This window comes from Ursus americanus, chromosome 27 (assembly GCF_024610735.1).
Source record: "Ursus americanus isolate L20-20 chromosome 27, mUrsAme1.1.p, whole genome shotgun sequence".
Taxonomy (NCBI): Eukaryota; Metazoa; Chordata; class Mammalia; order Carnivora; family Ursidae; genus Ursus; species Ursus americanus.
Window position 1 is genome coordinate 9,772,978 of NC_142153.1, and position 26,992 is coordinate 9,799,969.

General features: G+C 35.2%; 1 protein-coding gene across 1 annotated transcript in view; it reads right to left on the reverse strand.

Annotated features, from left to right (window-relative positions):
* LOC123780383 (A disintegrin and metallopeptidase domain 3-like) overlaps positions 1-26,992 on the reverse strand; it is a 118,949-nt gene that overhangs the window by 82,324 nt on the left and 9,633 nt on the right. Inside the window, exons 3-6 of the mRNA XM_087856328.1 lie at positions 25,239-25,294; positions 22,516-22,594; positions 5,109-5,185; positions 4,461-4,638 (exon numbers count right to left, since the gene is read on the reverse strand). Of these exons, the coding sequence (XP_087712454.1) occupies positions 4,461-4,638; positions 5,109-5,185; positions 22,516-22,594; positions 25,239-25,294 (390 nt within the window). The remainder of the gene's footprint in view (positions 1-4,460; positions 4,639-5,108; positions 5,186-22,515; positions 22,595-25,238; positions 25,295-26,992) is intronic.

Sequence of the window (26,992 nt, forward strand, 5' to 3'; positions counted from 1 at the left end):
TATATAATTGCTTTCTACTCTTGAATCTATGATATCACATATTGGGGTTTACCACAGTGTCTATTCTGTTATTCACTAGTCTTTTTATCAATAGCTTTCATTTTTAAAATAGCTTTATTTTTCTCCTACATTTATCTCCTGAGCTCTTCCAAGGATCTTTTAAACAGATCATTAGACTGCTACAGAACATATCTCTGGGGTCAGATTACCTGGATTTGAGTTTTAATGCTACACCTTAACAGAGAATTTCCCAGGATATTTTATTTATTTATTTATTTAAAATTTTTTATCCATTCATTTGACAGAGAGAGAGAGAGGGAGCACAAATCAGGAGGAGCAGCAGGCAGAGGGAGAATGAGCAGCAGCCTCCCGCCAAGCAGGGAGCCCAATGTGGTGCTTGATCCCAGGACCTTGGGATCATGATCTGAGCCAAGGGCAGACACCTCACCGACTGAACGACCCAGGCGCCCCAGGATAATAATTTAAACTCCTTAAATCTCTTTCCTGATCTGGAAAGGGGACAACCATACTAACTTTTAGAATTGTTTGAAAAATTGGAAATATGGATATATGTAAACCTCTTAGAACAATATGTAGCTCCTGTGAGGCACTACATGAATATACAAGTTTTTTTATTCACTTTGGATTTTGTGTTTTTCTATCTTACATTTTATATTTATATTTCTTATAATCCATGTTTATTCATTTCCAAGTATTATTATTTTAGAATACACGTAGACTTTCAAGTCAAACCGTTCTTGAACAATGGGTGGGGATTAGTGACTTTTATTAGACTTTTGTTTTATTATAAGAAATGGTCAATTATCTAAAAATAAGTCTGTTCCCTTCTCCAAGAGAAAAGATGTCAGTGAGACACCTATCTAGGCTCAGCTGTATTGAGGTGGGGATGCACACACACTTTTCCCCTTACTCTGACTAAATTCAAATAATCTAGTAGGGGACTCTTGCAGTCCCCGAGTCAGAGCTAGGAAGGGAGTCAACCAGGAGAGTTTCATCCACTTTGGTATTTTCATGAGCAAGACATAAACCTGTTAAGCCACTGACAGCTGGAATTGTTTGCTTCAATATCTGGTGGAAGTTGACCTAATAGTGATTGTCATGAAAAATACAGATTGAGGACAGCTGTTTGCACAGTTCTTCCATCTTTTCATTTGGTTGAAAGTTCACGATATTTGGCAGCTATTGTTTGTGAATTTGGTTGTGACTGCATCTGGCTACTATCTTCAATCAGGATGTGAGTAGAGTCTGTTTTTTTCTGTTTGTTGTTTGTTTTATTTGGGAGCAAGAACATTTCACATTAGGTGGAAAAGAAATTTTAAAAATTAATAAAAAAAATCTCAGTTATGTAGCTCTGGCTTCGTACAGACTTACAGACTGGAATTACTTTGCCTCACTTTACGTAATTGTGGTATTGCCTTTCAACTTCCACTATTGCTGCTGGGAAATTTCATGCTATTCTGCATCTTGACCATATATAAGAAACCAGATTTTTAAAATATCAGTTCAGAAACTCACCTTAAATAATTCTGAGAATTTTTCTTGGATTATTTTGTGATTCATTCAATTCAATTCCCTGTTTATTCATACTGGGATCTCCTATTGTATTACCCAAATTCTTATTTTAATTTAACTTTCTTATCTCTCAAATTTCCCTATCATTTGTCATTGTACTTTACTTTTTGTGCGATTTCTGGAATTTCTTTTTTTTTCTTTTTTATTATCATACTTTTAAATGTCTAAGAACTACTACTTATCTGCTGAGTGTTATTTTTTAAATAGCACTCCATTCTTAAACTTGTGGATGAAATATTTTCTCTTACTCCTTGGAGGATATTGCCATTTTGTTTTCTTCGCCCTCTGTATTTTTTGGTACCTCACACTTTAAAAATTGGATTTTTTCATGTCTCTATCTTCCATATTAAATTGTTTCATCCTATGTCTAGTGCGCCTTCATATTAACAATCAAACATTTAACAACTTATTCCAACATCTCTATGGCCACATATGTTTATGGACTATTGTCTTCAGAGAAAGCAATGTGTCTGGGTTGTAAGTAGGGAAAACACTGTCAACATGAATAGTTTTTATTCTTTTGGCTGGTTTAATTCCTTCCTGAAGAGGGGTCTTTCAATACACTTCCTAGAATGTGTAAGTCTGGTTCCCAGTATCCAACGTGCCAAGTGTAAATTAAACACACTAGTTTCAGTATGGTATTCCTCTTCTATTGGGAAATACAATAGAACATCTGTGACTGGCGTCCCCATTTCATAGACTCCCCAAGGAAAAACAGGCTTCAATGATCTGTCAGTCTACAACAGAAACAATTCGTTAGGACAGAAAAATAAGATTGCTAAATACACAACTTATTTCAACCAATTATCTTAAGTCCACCTTTAAAATCACTTCCTATTGCAATTCAAGAAACATCTGAATAGTACTGCAGTACATGTCAAGTTTCCCAGAGCCTATTCCAATTACTGTTTCAGGATTTCTTTTCCTTTAGTGCCTGGGGTTCTTGGCTGCACCACTTCAAAGAATGAAGAGGTAGACCAGATGAAGAGTGATGGGCAGCAAAGCAAAGTTTATTGAGCAACAGTACAATGCTCCCAAAGAGGGAGGGGACCCGAGAGGGTTGCCATTTTGGTGTTCAAATCGAGGGTTTTTTATAAGCTCTTTTGCAGAACTATTTTAGGTAACCAGAGTGTGGGTCCCCTGCAGATTGACTGCTAAGGCATGCCAATCAGGGTTTCGATCATGCCCCTATCTACGTATCAGGTTAATGTTTATGTGCTGATGAACTTTGGGGGCTGACATCTGAAGACTCACGTCTTAACTGCCTCAGCTCATGACAGTGACAAATGTTTTATGGTCAGGAGCGCCTGGGTGGCACAGCGGTTAAGCGTCTGCCTTCAGCTCAGGGCGTGATCCCTGCGTTATGGGATCGAGCCCCACATCAGGCTCCTCTGCTATGAGCCTGCTTCTTCCTCTCCCACTCCCCCTGCTTGTGTTCCCTCTCTCGCTGGCTGTCTCTATCTCTGTCGAATAAATAAATTAAGAAAATCTTTTTAAAAAATGTTTTATGGTCAATTGTTGCATCTCAGGATGTTTTGCCAAAGTCATTTTTACAGAAGTGCAAAATGGGATGCTATTGCAGTCTTATCTAAGGTATAAAATAGGATGTTAGTCCAGTTTTGTCTTGGCTGTCCTGGATCCCTGTTTTCTTGTTGGGGACCCTGGCCCTGACTACTTAATTGTCCAACTAACTCCTACCATTACCAGGTCAGGATTCTGCTTTTTAGGGGCTAAATCAGCTATCTGATATTTAATGTCCGTTGTTGTTTCTCCTCTCCTGTTCTGTTCGTGTTTGTGTGTTTATGCCATTTTAAAAATCCCTTTTCATTTAGTGAGTTTTTAAAAAGGGACAAGAGTGATAAATGCATGTGTTTAATATGCTTTTAGTAGATAAGCCCTTTACAATATTTTGTTTGGTTTCTGTTCTATTTTTCAACTCTGAATTATAATGAAGGTGTTCACCTTGTTTATAAGTTTGTGTTTACTTTCATGAATGTAAGAATATGCCTAAAATATGTCTTTACATTATTTTTTCTGTTCTTTTAAAAAATCTGATATATTGAAGATACTCATTCTCTTTATTCATGCTCGTAAAAGCCCTAGTCATGTGAAACATGCTTAACTAAACTTAGAGAGCTAAGCCTATCAAATTCAGGATGAAAAGCAATTTTCAAATTATTTCATAAAATAAAATTCACAAACATATATCAATACTGACTTATCCCCATTCCTGCAATGATATCCCTGGTTTTTTCTTTGGTTCTGAAACTTTTGTTTCTATTTTACTTCATTACTTCATTTTGTTTTGTACCCAACCTTCCATAATGACTTCCAATTCCTTTGATCCACTACATTAGAAAATATGGTAAGCAAATAATAACAGCTATTTTTACTGGTCACTTTATTTGCTTACATACTATGTTAAGTAATTTCCATTTATAAACGTATTTAATCTTTGAAATAACTGTATGAGTTAGGTATTATTTTTATTATTTTTTTAGAAGTAAAAAAATTTTCACACAGAAAAGTTATGTTACTCGCCGAAGTTTTAGCCACAAGTACTTGTGTAACATTAGTAGAATGTTAATTGAAAAACAGTGCAAATACGTATATATGCATCAACATACTTGCAATTAGGAAAATGAGAGAATTTTGATTTCTTAATTGTGTGTGTATATCTATTACATTTTCTTACATCATATGACTAAACATAAAATTATATTTAAAATAAATATCTTGGAACAGAAGATTTTAATATAATTTTAATATAATATCACTTAAATTTGTTTTCCAAAAATAACAATTCCAATGTGAATAAACTGATCAAAGATAGCATAAGTGAAGACAACATAGAAGTGGTTACTTACTTCCGATTTCACAAGAATCCTGTAGGACCGATCTACCAGTTGGGGCATAGGATAATTTTCTTGTACAGGGGAAAAATCAATTTTATTATTCTTTATTTTATAAAGCATATGCTCATATGCAGCTGCAGATTCCAATGGCTCAATGCCATAACTGACGTTCTGCAACAGCAATAATCCCCTAGGTATTTAAACACATAAAAAAGAAATAAAAAGATAATTAACATAGGCTACCCATTGAGAAATGTAAATCAATCTTAAATTAAAAAAATTTGTAAAAATTTAACAGTAGTCTTTGTGGCCTAATATCTAAGAACCATCTCTTCTCCCTTGGGTAAACTTTCAAACACAATTTTACAGCTTCTTCTCTCTATTATTACATTTACAAGTCATTGTGGTGCTAGTGTGGCTAAGACATGGAACACTCTTCATACCAATGGAAGCTTTTCCTGCATAAGTTTTGTGACTGCCAGCCTGGGATAGAGACAAAGAGAATAGGAAGAATGATAAGATGAGGAGGAGGAAAGGAAAGTATATGAGAAGAAACACAATCTATTTTCTTTGTCTTCACTCTATCTTTCAAGATGTTTCTAAAACATAATGGGTCACATAAGATTTCCAATCACGTACATCTCTGGAATATGCCATTACCTGAGTCCAGTACAGGTGCTAAGTGTCACAACTGATTTTGGAACCTCTGCGGCATATCCTTGATAAAAGCATTGGCGCTAAACAGGAGTATACAAAGATACATTCATGAATGATCTGGGTTTTTTTACTTTTTTATTTAAATTCCAGTTAGTTCAGCACACAGTGAAATATTAGCTTCAGGTGCACAACACAGTCATTCAACACTTCCATACAACACCCAGTACTCATCACATCAAGTGCATGAATGATTTGTAAATAAAGTTTTTGGTTTATCCTTACTTCCTAGATATCAGTAAACATTTAGACTTAGCCATTACCATAATATTGTCTACAAGATATCTCATTATCTCCAATCTCTTCCTCTTAAATATTTTTGCCTAAGAATAGTTATGACTCCTATCCTTCCCCAAACAATTCTTGCTTTAATTCTAAATATTTGACAAACAAGTTTCTTATCTGCATCTTTTCTCTCTCAGCCACATTTCTTTAATGTATATTTATAACTACTAACTTCATGTAATTCACGCCATTCATTTGACTTCAAATGTGAACTTTTCACTTGTTTTTTTTTTAAGTTACCCAAAAGTATATTAACTGGAATGTCTTTTTTTTCTTTTTAATATCTCACTAAGTAAGTCATCCTTAGTTCCAGCTCTCCTCCCCATGGACTTTCACAGTATTAATCTTCCCAGGCTCTCCCCTAATAATCTTTTTCAGTGAATAGTCCCTTCTCTTCCCTTCAAAGTCTAGTGATATCTGCAGTCAGTCCTGTTCCTTTGCTAATGCTGTGTTATGAAAACTTTAGTATCATCACATTTGTTCATATAGATTTGTTTCTATGTTATTATTATATGTTATTAGCTGTGATACATATTATTTCCATCAGTTCCAGATATGAACTTTCCTCACTGAAGGGGGACTAGCAAAAATAGAGTGAGAGACACACTGACATCCGGTGGCTGGAGTACAGCCAGAAGAAATGCTGTCCATCCCATTGATCCTTCATCATCAGACCCCACCAAGCAGTACAAGGTGGCCCAGGTAAGTACCTCTTACCACCACAGGCTGCAATAGCAGAAGTCCAGCAGAGCCAGAAGAACAAACCTCAACAGAATAACATTGAAAGCTATAAGAAAGCTAAATGGTCATTGGAACAACACACCACACTAAATCTAAACTTAAACTGGGTGACTGCTTCAAAAACAGATTTAAACGTCAAGGATACAAGTGAAAATCACCCACTATACCAAGAACTAAAAAAGAAATCACAACAAAAATGAGAAAAGACAACCAACTGATGCCAGTATTGAGATAAGCCACATGTTGGAACTATCAAGGATTTTAAAGTAGCCATGGAAAATTGCTTCAATGAACAATTACAAATTACCTTGACACAAATGACAGAATAGAAATAAAAGCCAGAACTAAAAAAGACATACACATAAAATAAACGTCTGGATGGGCTCAAAAGTAGACTGGAGGTGACAAGGCATGGAATCAGTTAACTTGAGGACAGATCAGTAGAATTTACTCAGTATGTAAGACAGAGAAAAATGAGCTAAGAAAGTGCATAGAGCCTCAATAACCTGTGGAACAATACCAGATCTAAAATACATATCAGAATCCAAGAACGAAAACAGAAAGAATGTGGAGTTGAAAAGCACTCAAAGAAACAAAGGCTGAGGGGTGCCTGGGTGCCTCATCAGCTAAGCATCTGCCTTCTGCTCAGGTAATGATCTCGGGGTCCTGGGATCAGGCTCAGCAGGCGGGGCATCTGCTTCTCCCTCTCCCACTGCCACTCCCCCACCCTCACCCCACCCCCAGCTCATGCGCGCTGTCCCTCTCTCTCAAATAAATAAACAAAATCTTAAAAAAGGAAAAAGAAATAAAGGCTGATTTTCTGGTCAGGAAGAGTGGAGTAAGAAGCCCCGGGCCTTCCATCATGGAACAAATACACCAATTCAGCAACAATTCATGGACAAATTCCCTTTACGATTGATCAGAGATTAGTTGAAAGGCACACCCTAGGAGAAAGCAAAATCAAACTCACCAAAGCCAATATGAAGATTTGGTATACCTTTCACCAGGGTCACACGCAGAGCACTGCCATATGATCCCAAAGAGACTCTCTGGCTCCCAGCTTGACCAGAGAAGGAAAGCGGTTTGTTCACAGGTCAAGTGCCCCAATTGTTCTGAGGGGGCAACCCAGAGAACTAGTATCCATATCGCCAGTCTTAGGAGTCCTGATAAGCTCAGCACAGTCTTAACCACCCAGGCAAAATAGAGGTAGTGACTCGGGCTAGTACAAAACATTGATTTGTAACCCCCGCAACTCAGCACAGAGAGTGAATGAAAAAGCCTAGCTTTCTGCTTCTCACTGGAAAAGGAAAAAATTGATCCACACATGTAGTGCCTCCACTTCACCAAAACTGCCCATGGAATTAGCATCTGTCCCATGAATCCTGGAGCACTGATAGATCTGGCAGAATCTAGTTGCCTGCAAGAGACCAAGGCATCAGCTTGAGACAGTACATACTATTGATCCTCCCTCCTGTCTAACACAGAGAGAGCAGGACAAAAACACAGGTGCCTCCTCCTCCCTAAAGAGATAAAAAGTTAGTAGAGGCCCCCACAATCAATGGCAAGGCTGATCTGGGGAATCTACTTCTGCACAAGGCCAGTTGGTGAAGACTGGGAGAATTGACTGCTTTGACTATGAGCCAACAACAAAACAATGAATCAAGTAAAATGAAGAATCAGGAAAAGATGTTTTAAACAAAGGAACGAGATAAATCTCCAGAAATTGAACCTATTGAACTTAAATGATTTACTGTACAGAGGAGTAAAAATAACTCTCATATACAAACTTGCTACTATAAGATGGTAAGTAATGGGGATGTAATGCACAGCACAGTGACTACAGTTAATAATACTGCATTGCATATTTAAAGTTGCTAAGGGACTATAAAATTCAGTAACTGTATGGTGAGAGATGTTAACTAGACTAACGGTGGTGATCATTTCACAGTATATACAAATATTGAATTGTGTTGAACATCTGAAATGAATATAATGTTAATGTCAATTATACCTCAGTAAAAAAAGAACTCTCATAAAGATACTCACTGAGGTCAAGAAAACAATGCACAAACTAAGTGAGAATTTAAAAAAGAGATAGAAAAATTCACTGGAAAATTTCAACAGCAGATGAGAATAAGCATAAGAAAAAATAACTGAACTCAAAGACAAGTCTGAGGAGCAAAAATAAGAGACTGAAAAAGTGAAAAAAAAGGTTAAAAGACTTGGAACACTACCAGGAAGGACACTATCTACATTATGGAAGTCTCAGAAGGAAAAGAGGGAGAAAGAAAAGAATAATTATATGACATAATAGAGGTGTTAGCTAACACTAATGTGGTAATCATATTGTAACATATGAATGCATCAAATCAACACACTGCACACCTTAACGTTATACAATATTATAGTTGCATATACTCAATTAAAAAACAGAAAGCTTGTTCAAATAAATAATGGCTAAAACATCCCAAACCTATAGAAAGAAATGGATATCTATTTCCAAGAAGCTCAAAACACCAAATAAAATGGTGCTAAAGAAATCCACACTCAGATATAACCTAATCAAATTGTTCAAAGTCAAATGTAAATAAAGAATTTTGACAGCATCAGGAGAAAGTCATTTCTCATATATGATGGAACAGCCTTATGAGTTTCCATGGATTTTTCAGCGGAGACCTGGCAAGCCAGAAGGAAGTGAGATGATATATTCAAAGTGCTGACTGAGGGGGAAAAAGTCAACCAAAAATATAATGTCCTGCAAAACTAAATAAATGAAGAGGCTGGTTTCTAGTTATACATGTGAGGAACTTATATGTATATGGAAGTTACCACTCCATGCTAACTATAGTTAAAAAGATTAACAGACTGAAAAATCAACATTTCTTACATCTGGGAGAGAGGTGAGGACACAGAGCAAACCATAGACCCCAAGAGTGGGGAGGTAGACAGGGGAACACAGGGAGCTACAGCTTACTGAAGCAGAAGTAGTAAAAAGTGCTGCTGGAATAGTGCTCAGGTATTTAATCCTCACAGTAATTGATGAAATGCTAGACAATCAGTGTGGACAACTCTGAGAAGTAAAAATTCCAGAGAACTCTAATGAGGTCCCCACAGTGTAGTGACATTTACATCCAGAAGCTTGACCAACATGCCTTAGTAAATATCAGAGAAAAATCCCTTATGCTTTCAATAAGGGGATGAGAAAAGGGACCATTTTGAAATACATCAGAGCATTCTGTTCTTAGCAAGGCCTGATTTCAGTGGAACCATTTAACTAAAGATGAATTTGCTGGGAAATTATCAAAGCCTAACTGACATGGGGAAGGGAAATACCCAACTCCAGCCCACTCAGGCCATTCTGTCCCACCCAAAGGGGAAGGGGAAAAAAACTGAGAAAGACTTCTGTTGTGAACAGTCCAGAGGCACAGGCCAAGCAAAAAACTGAGGCTTAATCACATGAATGCAGAACACTTCCTCTCTCCCCATACCTCAACACACTACATTATAGCAGTTCCCTTTACCTGGTGCATCATTTCCAGCTATCCAAAAAAATGCCAAAAGCAAAAACTCAATTTGAAAAAACAGAGCAAGCATCAGAATGAGACATGGCAGGAATGTTGGAATTATCAGATTGAGAATTTAAAACAACCATTAATTATGGTTATGCTAAGGGCTCTACTGGATAAATTAGACACCATGCAAGAATGGATGAGCAATGTAATCATAGAGATAGATATCCGGAGAAAGAATCCAAAATAAATACTAGAGTTAAAAAAAAAAAACTGTAACAGAAATGCAGAGTGCCTTTGACGGTCTGGTAGATGGAAGTGGCTGAGAAAAGAATCTCTGAACTTGAGGATATATCAACAGAAACTTCAAAATCTAAAAAGCAAGAAAACAAAGACAATAAAACGGAAGAATATATTCACAGACTATGGGACAACTTCAAACGTTGTAACATACACATGATGGGAATATCAGAAAGAGAAGAAAGAAAAAGGGAAAGGAACATAAGAAATATCTGAAGCAATAATAACTGACAACTTCCCCAAATTAATGTCAGACACCAAATCACAGATCCAGAAAGCTCAGAGAACACGGAACAGAATATGTTTAAAACACACACACACACACACACACACACACACCTTGGCATATCATTTTCAAATTATAGAAAAGCAGAGATAAAAAAAAAATCCTAAGAAAAGTCAGAGGGAAAAAAAGCCTCACCTACAGAGGAACAACAGTAAGAATCACATATTTTCTTTTCATAAATCATGCATACAAGTAGGGACTGGAGTGAAATATTTAAAGCATGGGGGGGACCCCACAAACCTAGAATTCTATACCCTGCAAAATTATCCTTCAAAAAGGAAGAAGTAAAGATTTTATGAGACAAAAATTGAGGGAATTTATTGCTAGTAGATATGTTTACAAGAAAAACAGAAAAAAATTCTATATAGAAAAGGAAAATGATATAGGTCAGAATCCTGAATTTTCATAAAGGCAGACTACTGAAGAAGGAATATGACAATAAAATAAAAACTTTTATTTTTCTTATATTTTATATCTTATATAAATATATATCTTATATATCTTTTCTTATATCTTTTGTTTTTCTTCACCTACAGACTACCTCATCCAAAAATAGCAGAATACACATTCTTCTCAAGTCCATATGAAACATTCACCAAGACAGACATTCTGACCCATAAAAAATACCTTAAAATACTTCAAAGAATAGAAATCATACAATGTCTGCTCTCAGACCACAGTGGAATTAAACTATAAATCAATAAGAAGAAGATAGCTTGAAAATCCCAAACACATGAGATTAAAGACATTCTTATAAAGGACACATAGATCAAAAAGAAATCTCAAAAGAAGTTTTAAAATTTTTGTAACTAAATGGAAATAAAGCACGGCTTTTCAAATTGTGTGAGATGCGGCAAAAATAGTGCTTAGGAGGAGGTTTATAGTGCATTCAATGCATATATTAAAAAAGAAGAAACACCTAAAATCAACAATCTAAGTTTCCACCTTACATAACTAAAAAAAAAAAAAAAGAGCAAATTAAATACAAAGTGAACTGAAGAAATCATAAGAATTAGAGTAGGTCACCCATCCAAGTACTAACCAGGACTGACCCTGCTTAGCTTCCGAGATCAGATGAGATTGGGCACGTTCAGGGTGGTATCAAAAAATGGTCAGAAGTTATGAACAGACACTTTTCCAATGAAGACATACAAATGGCTAACAGACACATGAAAAAATGTTCAAAATCATTAGCCATCAGAGGAATTCAAATCAAAACCACACTGAGATACCACCTTATGCCAGTTAGAATGGCAAAAATTGACAAGGCAGGAAACAACAAATGTTGGAGTAGACGTGGAAAAAGGGGATCCCTCTTACATTGTTGGTGGGAATGCAAGTTGGTACAGCCACTGGAAAACAGTGTGGACGTCCCATAAAAAGTTAAAAATAGAGCTACCCTATGATCCAGCAATTGGACTACTGGGTATTTACCCAAAGATACAGATGTAATGAAGAGAAGGGCTATATGCACCCCAATGTTCATAGCAGCATTGTCCACAATAGCTAAATTGTGGAAGGAGCCAAGATGCTCTTCAACAGATGACTGGATTAAGAAAATGTGGTCCATATATACAATGGACCATCAAAAAGAACGATTTCACAACATTTGCAGAAACATGGACGGGACTGTAGGTGATAATGTTAAGTGAAATAAGTCAAGCAGAGAAAGACAATTATCATATGGCTTTACTCATTTTTGGAACATAAGAAGTAGGAAGATCGGTAGGAGAAGAAAGGGGGTAAACAGAAGGGGGAATGAACCATGAGAGACTATGGACTCTGGGAAACAAACTGAGGGCTTCAGAGGGGAGGGTGGTGGGGGAATGGGATAGGCCGGTGATGGGTATTAAGGAGGGCACGTATTGCATGGTGCTCTGGGTGTTATACGCAAGTAATGAATCATGGAACTTTACATCAAAAACTGGGGATGTACTGTATGGTGACTACCATAACATAATAAAAAATTATTATAAAAAAATAATTAGAGTAGAAACCTTTGACACTGGAAATAGGAAATCAAAAGAGAAAATGAATGAAACCAAAAGCTGACTCTTTGAAAATATCCATAAAATCAACATGCCTTTAGCCAGACAAACTAAGTAAAAATGAAAGAACAATAATTACTAATATCAGAGTTAAAAGGTGGCATAAGTACAGATCCCATAAATATTAAAAAGACAATAAAAGAATATGATGAACAACTCCACACCCACAAATTTGAAAATGTAGATGAAATGGACCAATTCTTTTAAGGACACAATTTGTCAACCCTCACACAAGATGAAATATACAATCTGGGGGTGCCTGGGTGGGTCAGTCAGTTACGCATCTGCCTTCAGCTCAGGTCGTGATCCCAGGGTCCTGGGATCAAGTCCCACATCAGGCTCTCTGCTCAGCGAGGAGTCTGCTTCTCCCTCTCTCTTTCTCTCAAATAAATAAATAAATAAATAAATAAATAAATAAATAAATAAATAAAATCTTTTTAAAAAAAGGGAAACATGCAATCTGAATGGGTCTATATTAGAGAAATCAAATAAAAAATTAACAATCTTCCAAAACAGACAACAGAAGGACAAGATGGGTTCACTGTTGAATTCTTCCAAACATTTAAGGAAGAAATTATACCAATTCTTCACACGCTCTTTCAGAGTATAGAAGCAGTCTATAATTCTAACTCATTCTAACACATTATCTGGGAACAGTATTACCCTAATACTAAAACCAACAAAATATTAAAAGAAAACTTCAGACCAATATCTCTCATGAATATATATGCACAAATCCTCAACAAAATTACCACATCAAATCCAAAAATGAATAAAAAGAATTATAAACCACAACCAACTTGGATTTATCTCAAGTATGCAAAGCTGGTTCAACATTTCAAAAATGAAGTAATATAAGCAGTCACAGCAACAGGTTAAAAAAGAAAAATCAGTAAAATCCGTAATGTTTTAGGAAGCAAAATCAACATGCAAAAATCAGTTGTGATTTTATACAATAACTATCAGAGAAATTAACCCCTTATCAAATAAGTGATTTGACATATTTTCTTCTGTTACATAGATTGCCTTTTCATTGCATTGATTGCTTCCTTTGCTGTGCAGAATCTTTTTAGTTTGATGCAGTTCCATTTTTAAATTTTTGCTTTTGGTGTCAAATCCTCAAATCCAAAAAATGATTTCCAAGACCAACATCAAGGAGGGTTTTCCTATGTTTCTTGTAGTTTTATAGTTTCACATCTTATATTTAAGTCTTTACTCCGTTTCAAGTTAATTTTTGCAAGTGGTGTTATTTTGCATGTGGATATTTAGTTTTTCCAGCACCATTTATTAAAGAGACTATCTTTCCCCATTATGTATTTCTGGCACCCTTGTGAAAGATTAGATGATGTTATATGTGTAAGTATATATCTAGGCTCTTGATTCTGTTCTCTTGGTCTATCTGCTGGTTTTTAAGCTGATATACTTTTCTGATTACTATAAATTTGTCTTAGAGTTTGAAATCAGGAATTGTGATACCTCAGCTTTCTCCAGATTGCTTTGGTTATTTGGGGTCTTTTGTGACTCCATAAGAATTTAAGATTATTTTTTTCTGGTTCTGTGAGAAATGTCAGTGAATTAGGGGTTGCACTGGATTTGTAGATTGCTTTAGGTAGCATGGACACTTAATAATATTAATTTTTCCAGTCTCTGAATGCAAGATATCTTACCATTGAGTCTTCATCAATTTCTTTCATCATTGTATTATAGCTTTTAATGTATAGGTCCTTCACCTCCTTTGTTAAATTTATTCCTATTTTATTCTTTTGGCTGCTATTGTAAATGGGATTGCTTTCTTAATTTCTCTGATGGTTACTGTATAGAATCACAACCAATTTTTACATGTTGATTTTGTTTCCTAAAACATTACGGATTTTACTGAGTTTTCTTTTTTTGGAAAATGATATGGAGATCCCTCAAAAAATTTAAAATAAAACTGAAATATGATTCAGCAATCCTACTTCTGGATATACATCCAAAAAAAGGAAATCAGTTTCTCAAAGAGATATCTGCACTCATATATTCATTGCAGAATTATTCACAATACCCAATATATGGAAACAACTTAAGTGTCCAAGGATGGATGAATGGGTATAGAAAATGTGATACACACACACACACACACACACACACACACATATGAATATTATTCATCCATGAGAGAGAAGGAAATCCTGCCATTTGCAACAACATGGATGGACCTAGAGGACATTATACGAAGTGAAATTAGCCAGAGAAATACAAATGCTATATGAGCTCACTTAGGTGTAAAATCTAAAGACAAAAAGTTGAACTCATCAAAACAGAGTAGAATGGTGGTTACCAGGTGGTGGGTTTTGGGAGAAATAGAGAAATGTTAGTCAAGGGTATAAGCCTTCAGTTATAACATGAATAAGCTCTGGGGATCTAATGCACAGCATGGTAACTACAGTTAATAATACTGCGTTATATACTTGAAATTTCCTGCAAGTAAACCTTAAGTGTTCTCAACACACGCACATACACACACACACACGCACATACACACACACGCACACACACACACACACACACACACACACACACACACACAAAACTACTTGAGGTGTGATGGATGTGTTGATTAACCTGATCGTGGTAACCATTTTATAAGGTATATGTACATGAATCAATCACATTTGTACACTTTAGATACACACATTTTTATTTGCAAATTATACCTCAAAAAGCTAAAAAGTTATATCCACACAAAAACCTGCAAACATGGCTTATAGAAGCTTTATTCATAGTTGTAAGAAAACTCAGAAGCAATATAGATGTTCTTCAAGGTGAGTGGATTAATAAACTGTGCTATGTGCAGACAATGGATTATTTTTCAGTGCTGATAATAATGAATTATCAAGCCACAATAACACATGGAGGAATCTTAAATGCATATTACTATGTGAAAGAAGCCAATCTTAAAAGGCTTTTATGGTATGATTCCAACTATGTGACATTCTGGAAAGGGCAGAACTTTGGAGGCAGTAAAAAGATGAGTAGTTCTCAGGATGAAGGGAGGACAAAAGGTTGAACAGGTGGAGCATACAGGATGTTTAGGACAGTGAAACTATTCTGTATGATGCTATGATGGTGACACATGTCATTATATGTTTGTGCAGTCCCATGAAATGTACAAAACCAAGAGGAAACCATAATGTAAATTATGGACTTTGGGTAATTATGACATGCTCATGCAGCTACCTCAATTGTAATAAATCTATTACTGTGGTTGGGGATGTCACTAACAGCAGAGGCTGTGAACATGTGGGTCCCGGGGATATTTAAAAATCTCTGTACCTTCCTGTTAATTTTGCTGCCAACCCAAAACTGCTCATTAAAAAAATTAGGCTTTTTAAGAAATGAAGAGATGAAGACTTTCCCAGACAAAACCGAGGCTATCTCACGACTGTATCTGCATTACAGGAAATATGAATGGGAGTTCTTCAAATTGAAACAAAAGGGTGCTAAGCAGCAACATGAGCATGTAAGAATGAAAATCACTAGGTAAAGGTAATATATAGAAAATGCTGAATACTAAATTAATATAATGAGAGTGTGTAAATCACTCTTAATTTTAGTGTGAAAGTTAAAAGACAAAATATTAAAAATAACTATAACTAAAAATATGTTAAAAGATACACAATATGAAATGATGTAAATTGTGCCATCAATAACACAAAACGAATGTGAGGGGGAGTAAGAAAATTGCAGATTTTTGTATGTGGTTGAAATTCTTATCAGCTTAAAATACACTATTATAGCTATACATTTCATGTAAGCCACATGGTAACGAAAATGAAAATACCAATACAAGTTACACAAAAGAAAAAGACCAAAATATCAAAATATTTTTTTAAAAAATCAAAGAAACACAATAGAAGAGAGTAAGAGAAGAAAAGACAGAAAAAATAACTACAAAAAACCCACAAAACAATTAACAAGAGACAATAGTAAAAAACTCCCTATCAATAATAACTGTGTAAATGGATTAAACTACACAAACAAAACACATAATAAGAGTGTTGAATGGGAAAAAAAGGCAATATCCAACACTACACTGTCTGAAAGAAACTTGTTTCAGATTTAAGGGCATAGATAGGCTGAAAGTGAAGGCATAAAAAAAGACATCCCAAGCAAATGACAACGAAAAGGGAGCAGAGGGAGCTATACTTGTATCAGACAGAATAGACATTATGTCAAAACCGTCACAAGAATCAAATAAGGACATTTTATAATGATCAAAGTGTCAATTCGCCAATAAGAAGTCACTTCCCACCACTTAGGATGACTATAATCATACCAACAAATAACAACAAGTGTTAGTGAGGATGTGGAGAAAGTGGAAATGTTCACACTGTTAGTGGAAATACAACATGGTGCAGTTTCTAATGAAAGCAGTATAGAGATTCCTCTAAAAACTAAAAATAGAACTACCATATGATCTTGAAATGTCACTTCTGGGTATTTGCCAAAAGGATGGGAATGAGGACCGCAAGGAGATACTGGATCTCTTATGTTCACTGCAGCATTACCCATAAGAGCCAAGATGTGGGAATAACCCAACCAGGCATCAGCAGATGAGTGGATAAAGAAAATGCGGAGCACATTCAATGGAATACTATTCAGTCTCAAAAAGAAGCAAATTCTGCAATATGTGATAACATGGATGAACCCTGAGCACATCATGCTAAGTGATTCCAGGCAGAGAAGTCAGTCACAGAAACACAAATACTGCACGATTCCATTTATATGAGACATCTAGAATAGATTCATACCATCAGAGAGTGGAACGGTGGTTGCCACGAGCCGGGGAGAGGGAGAAATGGGGAGTACTAACTAATGGGCACAACATTTCAGTCAAGCAAGGTGAATAAGCTCTAAGATCTTCTGTAAAAATCATACTATAATTAACAAAAAAGTATATGTAAAATTTCTTGATTGTAAAATTCACATTTAAGTATTTTTACCACAAGAAAATAAAATATAAATTAAAAATAAGAAAAAAGAAATAAGGTTGAAAACTTCACAACACTGATGGATGGCATATAAACATTTAGATTCCAGAAGCTAAGCAAACTGTAAAGAGAATGGACCCAAAGTAACTCACAATAAATGGGTTATCATAATTAAAATGAAAGCAATAAAAATACTTTTAAAGTAACCAGAAGGCATTGTCACATAAGCTATAGGAGAACACCAAGTTGAATGACAGCAGATCTCGCATGTGTAGTCATGAAGGCTAAGAGGAAACATCACAGCAGTTTTCAACTGCTGAAAGAAAAGTACAAGCAAACATGAACTCTATATCTCACAAATTCACCCTTTAAGAATGGAGGGGAAAAAGAGACTTTCTCAAAAAAGGAAAACTAGATTTTATCACTAGCACACATACCCCTAAAAATGTCAAAAAGAAACTCCAAAAAACAAGGTAGTAACATCACATGAAGGCCTGGAGCATCCTAAGGAACTGGGAAAAACAGAATGGATTGAAATAGTGGTAAATATAACAGGCAATCTTTTCCCCCATGAGTTTGTTAAAACACATTTGGTGGCTGAAACAAAAATCATACATCATCCGATGCTCAATATATGTAAAGGAATTTTTAATCAATTGTATTTTAAAAGTGCAGAGGATAAAGAAGCCCAAACAGAAGTACGGTTTCAATATTCTACTAAAATAGTAAAAATTCCACATAATAGTAAGCTATATTGTAAGTTATTTATGATATATTTTAATACCTACAGCAAACACTAAGAAAACTATAGTAAGGAAAATATTTTAAAACACCATAAATAAATCACAATGGAATCCTAAGAAAATGTCCAAATACCCAGAAGAAGGCAAGAAGAGGTGAACAAAGGAATGAGAAACGTAGAAAAAAAGAAACAAGCCAGTAGGGTTATGGTAAACAAAAACCCTAATATTTCAATAATTACTTTAAATGTCACTAGTCTAAAAATACCAAATAAAATACTGTGCGTCAGGGTAAATGGGAGAAAAAGAAATACACTATGGCTCAGCTAAATATTCTTTTAAGGAACTCATTTCAAATATAACATAGGTAGACTGGAATTCAAAGAATGGACAAATATATATCATGTGAGTATTCATAAAAATAAAACAAAGTGGCTTTATTAATATCAAAGTGGACTTAGTAAAAAAATCTACTTCGGACAAAGAGTCATTACCTAATCATAACAGCATCAATCCATCCAGAACACACGGCAATCCTAAATGTACTAGGCATCAAAGAACAGAGCTTCAAAATACGTGAAGCAAACACTGATACAACTGAAAAAGACAAAACAAAAAACAAAACAAAACAAAACAAAAAACCCAATAATAACTGATGAATTCAATATGTAGCATACAATTATTGATAGTATTAGACAGAAAATCAGTAAAAACACAGAAGTGAACATCAGTCAATATGATCTACATGACGTTTATGGAAGACTCCAGCCCAACAGCAGAGTACACACACTTTTCAACTCTTCAAGAGCACTCATCAACACATACAGTATACTGGATCTTACCCAAACCTTCACCAATTTAAAAGAATTGAAATCATACAGGATATATTTTCTAACCATAATGAAATCAAACTAGAAATCAGCAGACAACAGGAAAAATCTCCACACATTTGGAAATTGAACGACACACTTTTTAAAACTCCACAGGTCAAACAAGAAGCCTCAAAGGAAATTGTGTTAAAATGAAAAGATTACATTCTGTTGTAGGCTGCACATTGAACAGTGCTGAGCAGGAAATTTTAGTACTAAAATGCTTACAACAAAAAAGAGGAAAGGTCACAAATTGATAATACATTTTTCCCTCAACAAACTAGAAAAAAGAAACTCAAAGAAAGGTATAAGGGAGACAATAATAAACATAAGCGCTAAATGCCATGACATTGAAAATAAGGCAACAGTACGGAAAAAAAACAAGAAAAAGCTGACTCTTCGATAAATTCAGTAAATTGAAAAATCTCCAGCCAGACTGACAAAGAGGAGAGAAGACAGCAATCATTGATGTCAGAAACAAAATACTCCTGCAGTCTTTGGGGACAAATCACTGTGACAAAATTACACCCCTAAATTCCACACCTGAGATGGAATGGACCAATTCTTTAAAAACCACAAACCACCAAAACAATACATATGACACAATAAGCAAGATACTCCAAAACTATTAAATAACTTGAGTCAGTAAATAAAATCTCCCCCCGCCCCCGCACAAACACACAAATCCACAGGCCTAGTGAAGACACTAAAGAATTTTACCAAACAGCTTAAAAATTAGCATGTTCTTTATACATCTTCCAGAAAATAAAATAAGAATTAACACTTCCAAATTTATTTTATGAGACCAGTATTACTCTACTACAAAAATTAGACAAAGTCAGTACAAAAAAAGAAAACCACAGACCAGTATTTCTCATGAACTTTGACCAAAAAATCCTCAAGAAATTACTAGCAAATCAAACCCAGTCATGGATAAAAAGTATTACCCACCAGGACCAAGTTGTAGCTTTTCTAGATATGCACTACTGTTTTAATGTCTGAAAATCAATCAGTGCAATCCATCATATCAATAGGCTAAAAAAGAAAACTCATATGATCATATCAACTGATACAGAAAAGTCATCTGATACAATTAAACACATACCCCTTGATGGGGGGGGGGCAGAAATCTTAGCAATCTAGAAATAGAGAATTTCCTCAAATTTGTAAGGAATATATGGGGAAAAAAAAAACCAAACCTACAGCTCACATTGTCTTCAATGTGGAAAGAATGAATATTTTATCCCTAAGATGGGGAACAAGGTAAATCACTATTGTAATTCAGCACAGTACTGGAAGCTGTAACAAGCACAGTAAGGCAAAGCAGAGAGATAAAAAGCATACAGACTGAAAAGGAAGAAAGAAAAATGTCTGTATTTATAAAAGACACATCTATGTAAAAAATCTCAAGGAATCTATCTAAAAATAAAAAACATAGAGTATGTGACTTCAGCAAGGTTGTAGGATACCAGATTAACACAAATCCATTGCATTTCTAGATAACAATATATGGAAATTGAAATTAAAATACAATACCATCTACAGTTGACCCAAAGAAAATGAAATGCTTCGGTATAAACCTAAAAAAAAACTATGTACAGGATATGCATGCTAAAATTACAAACTATTTTTGAAAGACACGAGGAAAAACAAAAATTCAAATAAACGGAGAGTCTCACTGCATTCACAGATTAGAAGACTCAACATAGCGAAAAGTTCAATTCTCCCCCAAATTGAGCTACAGGGCCAACACAATGTCTATCACAATCCCAGCAAGTTTGTCTGTATCCATGAAGTAATTTAGTCTGAAATTTATATGAAAAAGCAAAATACCTATGATGGTCTAAAAATCTTGAGAAAGAATAAGGTAGGAGGAATCACTGTGGTCTATATAAATGCTTAATTTACATGTTAACTAAAGAAGACAGCATGGTAGTGGCAGAAGAATAGACACATAGAAAAACTGAACAGAATAAAGAACCCAGAAATATACCCATAAAAATATGCCCCACTGACTTTTTGACAAAGATGCAAGAGCAAGTCAGTGCAGGACAGCCTTTTCTATCAGTGACGCTGAAACATATGAATGCAAATCCTCAGCCAGAAGAATAAACCTTGATCCAAATCTCCCACCTTACACACAATTATCTCAAAGTGGACATACAATTAAATGTAAATAAAGCTGTAAAACTTTTAGGGGAAAAAAACATAGAATCTTCAGGAGCTAGGGATAAATGGAGTTCTTAAGTTTTATACCGAAACCTCCATTCATAAAAGGAAAAGTTGATAAATTAACTCTCATCAAAATTAAAAATTTCTATTCAATGAAAGGCCTTATGAACAAGATGAAAAGACAAATTACAGACTGGGAATATAAATATGGGCAAAACACATTATCTGGCAAAGGACTTGTATTTAGAATACATAAACTGCTTAAAAATCGACAATAAAAAACCAACCAATCCAATTAGAAAGGATGGATAAAGGACATTAATAGACATTTCATTTCATGAAAATATACTCAACATCACTGGATATTAGGGAAATGCAAATTAAAAATTACATGAGCTATCACTATACATCTATCAAAATGACAGAAATTTAAAAAGATTTTAAATACTGATCAAATGGTGGCAAACAGGCAGACACTCTATCATTCCTCTATTGCCAGTGGAAGTGTAAAATGGTACAGACACTGGAAAATAGCTAATAATTTCTTTTAAAAAATAAACATATACTTACCGTAGGACCTGGCAATCATATTCCTGGGCATGTATCCCAGAGAAATAAAAAATGTGTCCACACAACAAATTGCACATGAATGTTCATAGAAATATTACCTTAAGTAGTTAAAGATTGGAAAAGGGAAAGTGTGAGAACATGTGGACCTGATGTTTCTTTGTGGGAATGTGATTGTTTCGAAATTTAATTTCTTTTTTTTAAATGGATATTTTTTATTTAAATTCAATTAACCAATGTATAGTACATCATTAGCTTTTGATAGAATGTTCAAGCATTCATTAGTTGCATATAACATCCAGTGCTCACCATATCACGGGCCCTCCATAATGCCCCTCACCCAATTACCCCATCCCCTTACCCATCTCCCTTTCCACAAACTTCTGTTTCCCGGAGTCAAGAGTGTCATATAGTTTGTCTCCCTCTCTGATTTCTTCCCCTTCAGTTTTACCTACCTTCCACTATTGTCCTCTGCACTATTCCTTATGTTCCACTTATGATAGAAACCATATGATCATTGTAATTTCCACCACTTCCTCTGTCCTATGACATCTCAATTAAAATGACCCTGTATTTAGGGGCCTCTTATTCTTAGCTCCTTAACCCACTTTCTTTCTCTCTCAGACCCTGCTAATGCTTCTGGTAGTTTAAACAACCTTTTTGGATAAGAGATTCCGGAGCTCCAAATTTGAAAAGTAGTTGTTCTGTTCAAACTACCTTCATCGTGACTGCCGCATTATATTTGGGCTTCTGATCTGTTTGCCCGATAATTCTGGGTGGTAGAAAGCATCCTTTTGCTTCCTGCCAATGGCACCTTAATGATACAGAAAACGTAAATCTACAGAGCATAAAGGAAAACTTACCTTTATAAATGAAGAATCTGGATACAATGTTCCTGATTTGTTGTATGCATACACCAGGAAATGAGGGTCTAAAAATGACCTAATTCAACCAAAGTAATGACACTTCATTGCAATAGTAACATTAACAAAAACAGAATCATGACATTAAAATTCACTTTCAATTTTACAAACTCAAATATTCAAAAATTAAATGGGCTCATCTCTCCATTATCTCATTTCCTTTTGGGTAGCATATTTTGTGTAAGAAAAAATACTAAGCAGTATAACCGATAGCAGTAGGGACATTAAAATGACATAGATTTACATATACTAGAAACCAGGACTTCCGGATTCCCACAGCAAAGTTTTCTTTTAGATTCAACAATCAATAAATCTCATAGCAAAAATATTTGCTAATTTGTTAACATTTGCTAACAAGTAGCCATAGATTAATAAACAAAAAATATATCCTTTTCCCATTAGTTTTCATGAAATTATACTGTGGTGAGAAAAACCCCAAACTCTCAATGCCTCAAAACAACAATGAATGTTCTTCCCAAGTTTACTGCAGGTTCAGCTCCACACTGCCTTCCTTCTGGAACCTGGGAAAAGACATACCTCCTACCCCTTGGAACATGCCTTTCTTGTAGCAGAAGGAGAAAAGAAATTGTAGAAGCATACAATAGTTCTTAAAGCCTTCATTTAGAAGCAGGAGGCTAGTGCTTTGCTCAAATTTCATAAGCTAAATGAATTCTATAGACAAGTCTCATATACATGGTGCCGAAGTGTAATCTTTTCACAGAGAAGATTGCGATTATTACAGAACAATCTTACACCAGTATTTAGTGCCGGGAGACCAGGCTTTCTCAAGGAATCCAAACACTAAGGGACAGTCCAAGGCCAGAATCAGAGAGGACCTAGAAAGTTCATTCGTCCTGGATCCTCAAAAGTATACTTTTGCTTCTACAAAAAACAACAAAAAGATCTGCCTTGATCAGTGAATTAATAGAAATACCCATGACCACTCACTGGAAAACAACATCCAGTGTAAGGAAAATGAACAACAAAAGGGCAGAAGGCAAAACATAAAAGCAAGTTCCTAACGAAGTTGAATGAAGAATTTGGTTAAAGAAAATAATCATTATTTCAAGAAAAGTTAAAAAAGTTAATAAGCTTTCAGAGCAGATCATTTCAAGTAAAAAGAAGACACTCTGAAACTAAAATGATGACAGATGGAAAATAATAATTCAATAAATGTGTCAGAGAATTTGTTTGCTAAGAACAGAAATAGAGTCCTAGCTAATAAAGACAACACATTTTGCTAATAAGAAACACAGCCAAAAGAAAGATTTAAAAGTAGTTGGAGGAAAAACTACACTATAGAGGGCAGATCCATAAGACCCAATAGGAAACCACAGATTTCCATAAAATTTCTAAGAATGTGTAGTGACTTAAAACCAAAATGAAAAATTTAGGGGTTTATTTAATTGTGAGAACAACTGAATAAATATAAGTTAACACAAAGATGCACTGTAGTATTTTAGCACATCTGCATGCTTTTGAAAATCTAAACTGCTGCTGTCTTCTCAGAAACACAATATCTCTCAAAATTCTAATACCAAATGCGAGTAACAAGGAAGGTTGCTGTGAAATTTACATCAGTTACTACACGCAGATTGCTTAGAAATATGCCTGGCAATTGCTACGTGCTCCATGAATGCCAGTTACTTTGGTGGTTTTTGTTCTTGTCACTATTATCACTATTATTACTATTATTCACACTGCTTGATCCAGAAACCCATTTCTTGGTATTAAGCCCACAAAACAAAATATCTATTACATAAGAATATACGTATAAGGATGTTTATTAAAGGACTCCATAGTGAAAATTCTTGGAAATCACCTCATTTCCTATCAACATGCCATACTACAGACCGTTACCTGTTAAAGAATGAGGAAGATATACACATAGAGGAAGAAAATGAACACCATTATTAAATAAAACCTACTGATTGCAAAACAGTGTTTCCATTTCTCTAAAAACAAACCTTTTTGGTAGGTTTCTACATATTTCATTTAAAAAAGGTGAAATGTGGAATAGAAAATGGTGGCAAGATAGATACAAGGGTATTAATATTGGTTCCCTCACAGAGTAAAAATTGAAGATATTAAAAAACGTTGGTGGGGGGCGCCTGGGTGGCACAGTGGTTAAGCGTCTGCCTTCAGCTCAGGGCGTGATCCCGGCGTTATGGGATCGAGCCCCACGTCAGGCTCCTCTGCTGTGAGCCTGCTTCTTCCTCTCCCACTCCCCCTGCTTGTGTTCCCTCTCTCCCTGGCTGTCTCTATCTCTGTCGAATAAATAAATAAAATCTTTAAAAAAATAAAAAATAAAAAAATAAAAAATGTTGGTGGAATATCAAGGAAATGCTTAAAATCATATAAATGTATAAAATGACATGATGAACAAAATTAATTGTTACAGTTGTGGCTATATTTTGAAGAGTTACATAGACTAATTTTCATTTATCTGGCATACATTAATTTTGCATGATGAAATTAAAATTTGGCTTGAATATTAGATGTAAAACCTCAAGATGAAGACTTGGAATTCTAGTCTGACTTGAATTACAAAGATGTAACATATTAAATATAATAGTCATGCTCTAGTTTAGGCTCAAGTTTAGGGTAGCGACTGTAAAATTTTCAGAAACTAAAACTGTATGAAAAGAAGAATGGCCACTTACTGTTTTTCAAGATGGAGAGTGTACATTTTCTGGTCAAGTTCGATGGCATAAGTGACCTACAGCAAAGTATTCAAGAAGAACATAATTATTAGAAATTCTGAATTCTTAAAAATCAAAAGCCATAACTTCTTAAAATGTATTTACTCTTTCGTTTAGACATAGATCATAACACATGTCTCAAATAATATAGATATATATAATATAGACATATATAATTGTAATCCTTCAATCTGGGAATGTATGACAGAATTAATCATAATTAAATTTAAATAAAATCAAAGAGTCTCTATCTATTTCAAAACTAAGAGTACTAGTCACAAAATTTCATAACGAAATTTCAATTTAAAATGGTTACATTTAGAAATGTTGAGTAATCTTTGAAGAAACTTGAATTGTATTATCTTTTTTCTACTTCGCAATTTCTAGCCCAAATATATTGAAAAATTAAAAATAAAACACAGGTTCCCTTTTAAGATTAAAGGAAGTGTCCCCTACTCTTCATCTCCCTGTTCCCTTTAGGAATTGCCTCAGCTACAGACGGTCACCTCACACCAAGTCACAACTTTCTGAGACAGCCCACATTTAATGACAAGTTCCCTCACCTCAACTCCAGATACTAATGGGCCATGCTAGCTTCACACTATGTTAAGATGTGACTGAGTCTCTGTCTCCCCCTTCTCACTTCCTCCACTCCCGTTCCACAGGGGCTCATCACAAGAGCATACCCTAAAAAACTGCCTTCCCAGGAATCTTCTCAGAGACTATATCCCCAATAACCCTTATCTGTGACATAATCATAAAACGTACACGTTCTTCATGGTGTAGCACATGGTCAATGTGGGTACAATTTCTGCATTTGCAAAGAATTTGAATTCCGTCATTGGGTATAATTTTCTGCATAAGTCATTTTATTTATTTTTGGTTGTGTATATATTTTATTCATGATGAATGCATAAGAGTTCTTGCATTTTAAATTTATGTGTTTTTTAAAATAATTTTTATTATGTTATGTTAGTCACCAAACAGTACATCCTTAGTTTTGATGTAGTGTTCCATGATTCATTGTTTGCGTTTAACACCCAGTGCTCCATGCAATATGTGCCCTCCTTAGTACCCATCACTGGCCTATCATAATTCCCCACCCCCCCCCGAAGCCCAGTTGTTTCCCAGAGTCTATAGTCTCTCGTGGTTCATTCCCCCTTCTGTTTACCTCCCCTTCATTCTTCCCTTCCTTCTCCTACCGATCTCCCTGCTATTCCTTATGTTCCATAAATGAGTGAAACCATATGCTAATTGTCTTTCTTTGCTTGACTTATTTCACTTAGCATAATCTCCTCCAGTCCGTCCATGTTGCTGCAAATGTTGGCTAATCTTTCTTTCTGATGGCTGCGTAATATTCCATTGTATATATGGACCACATCTTCTTTATCCATTCATCTGCTGAAGGTCATCTCATCTCCTTCCACAGTTTAGCTACTATAGACAATGGTGCTATGAACATTGGGGTGCCTATAGCACTTCTCTTCATTATGTCTGTATATTTGCGGTGAATACCCAGTAGTGCAATTGCTGGGTCATAGGGTAGCTCAATTTTTAACTTTTTGAGGGACCTCCACACTGTTTTCCAAAGTGGCTGTACCAAATTGCATTCCCACCAACAGTGTAACATGGTTCCCCTTTCTCCATATCCTCTCCAACATTTGTTGTTTCTTGCCTTGTTCATTTTTGTCATTCTAACTGGCATAAGGTGGTAT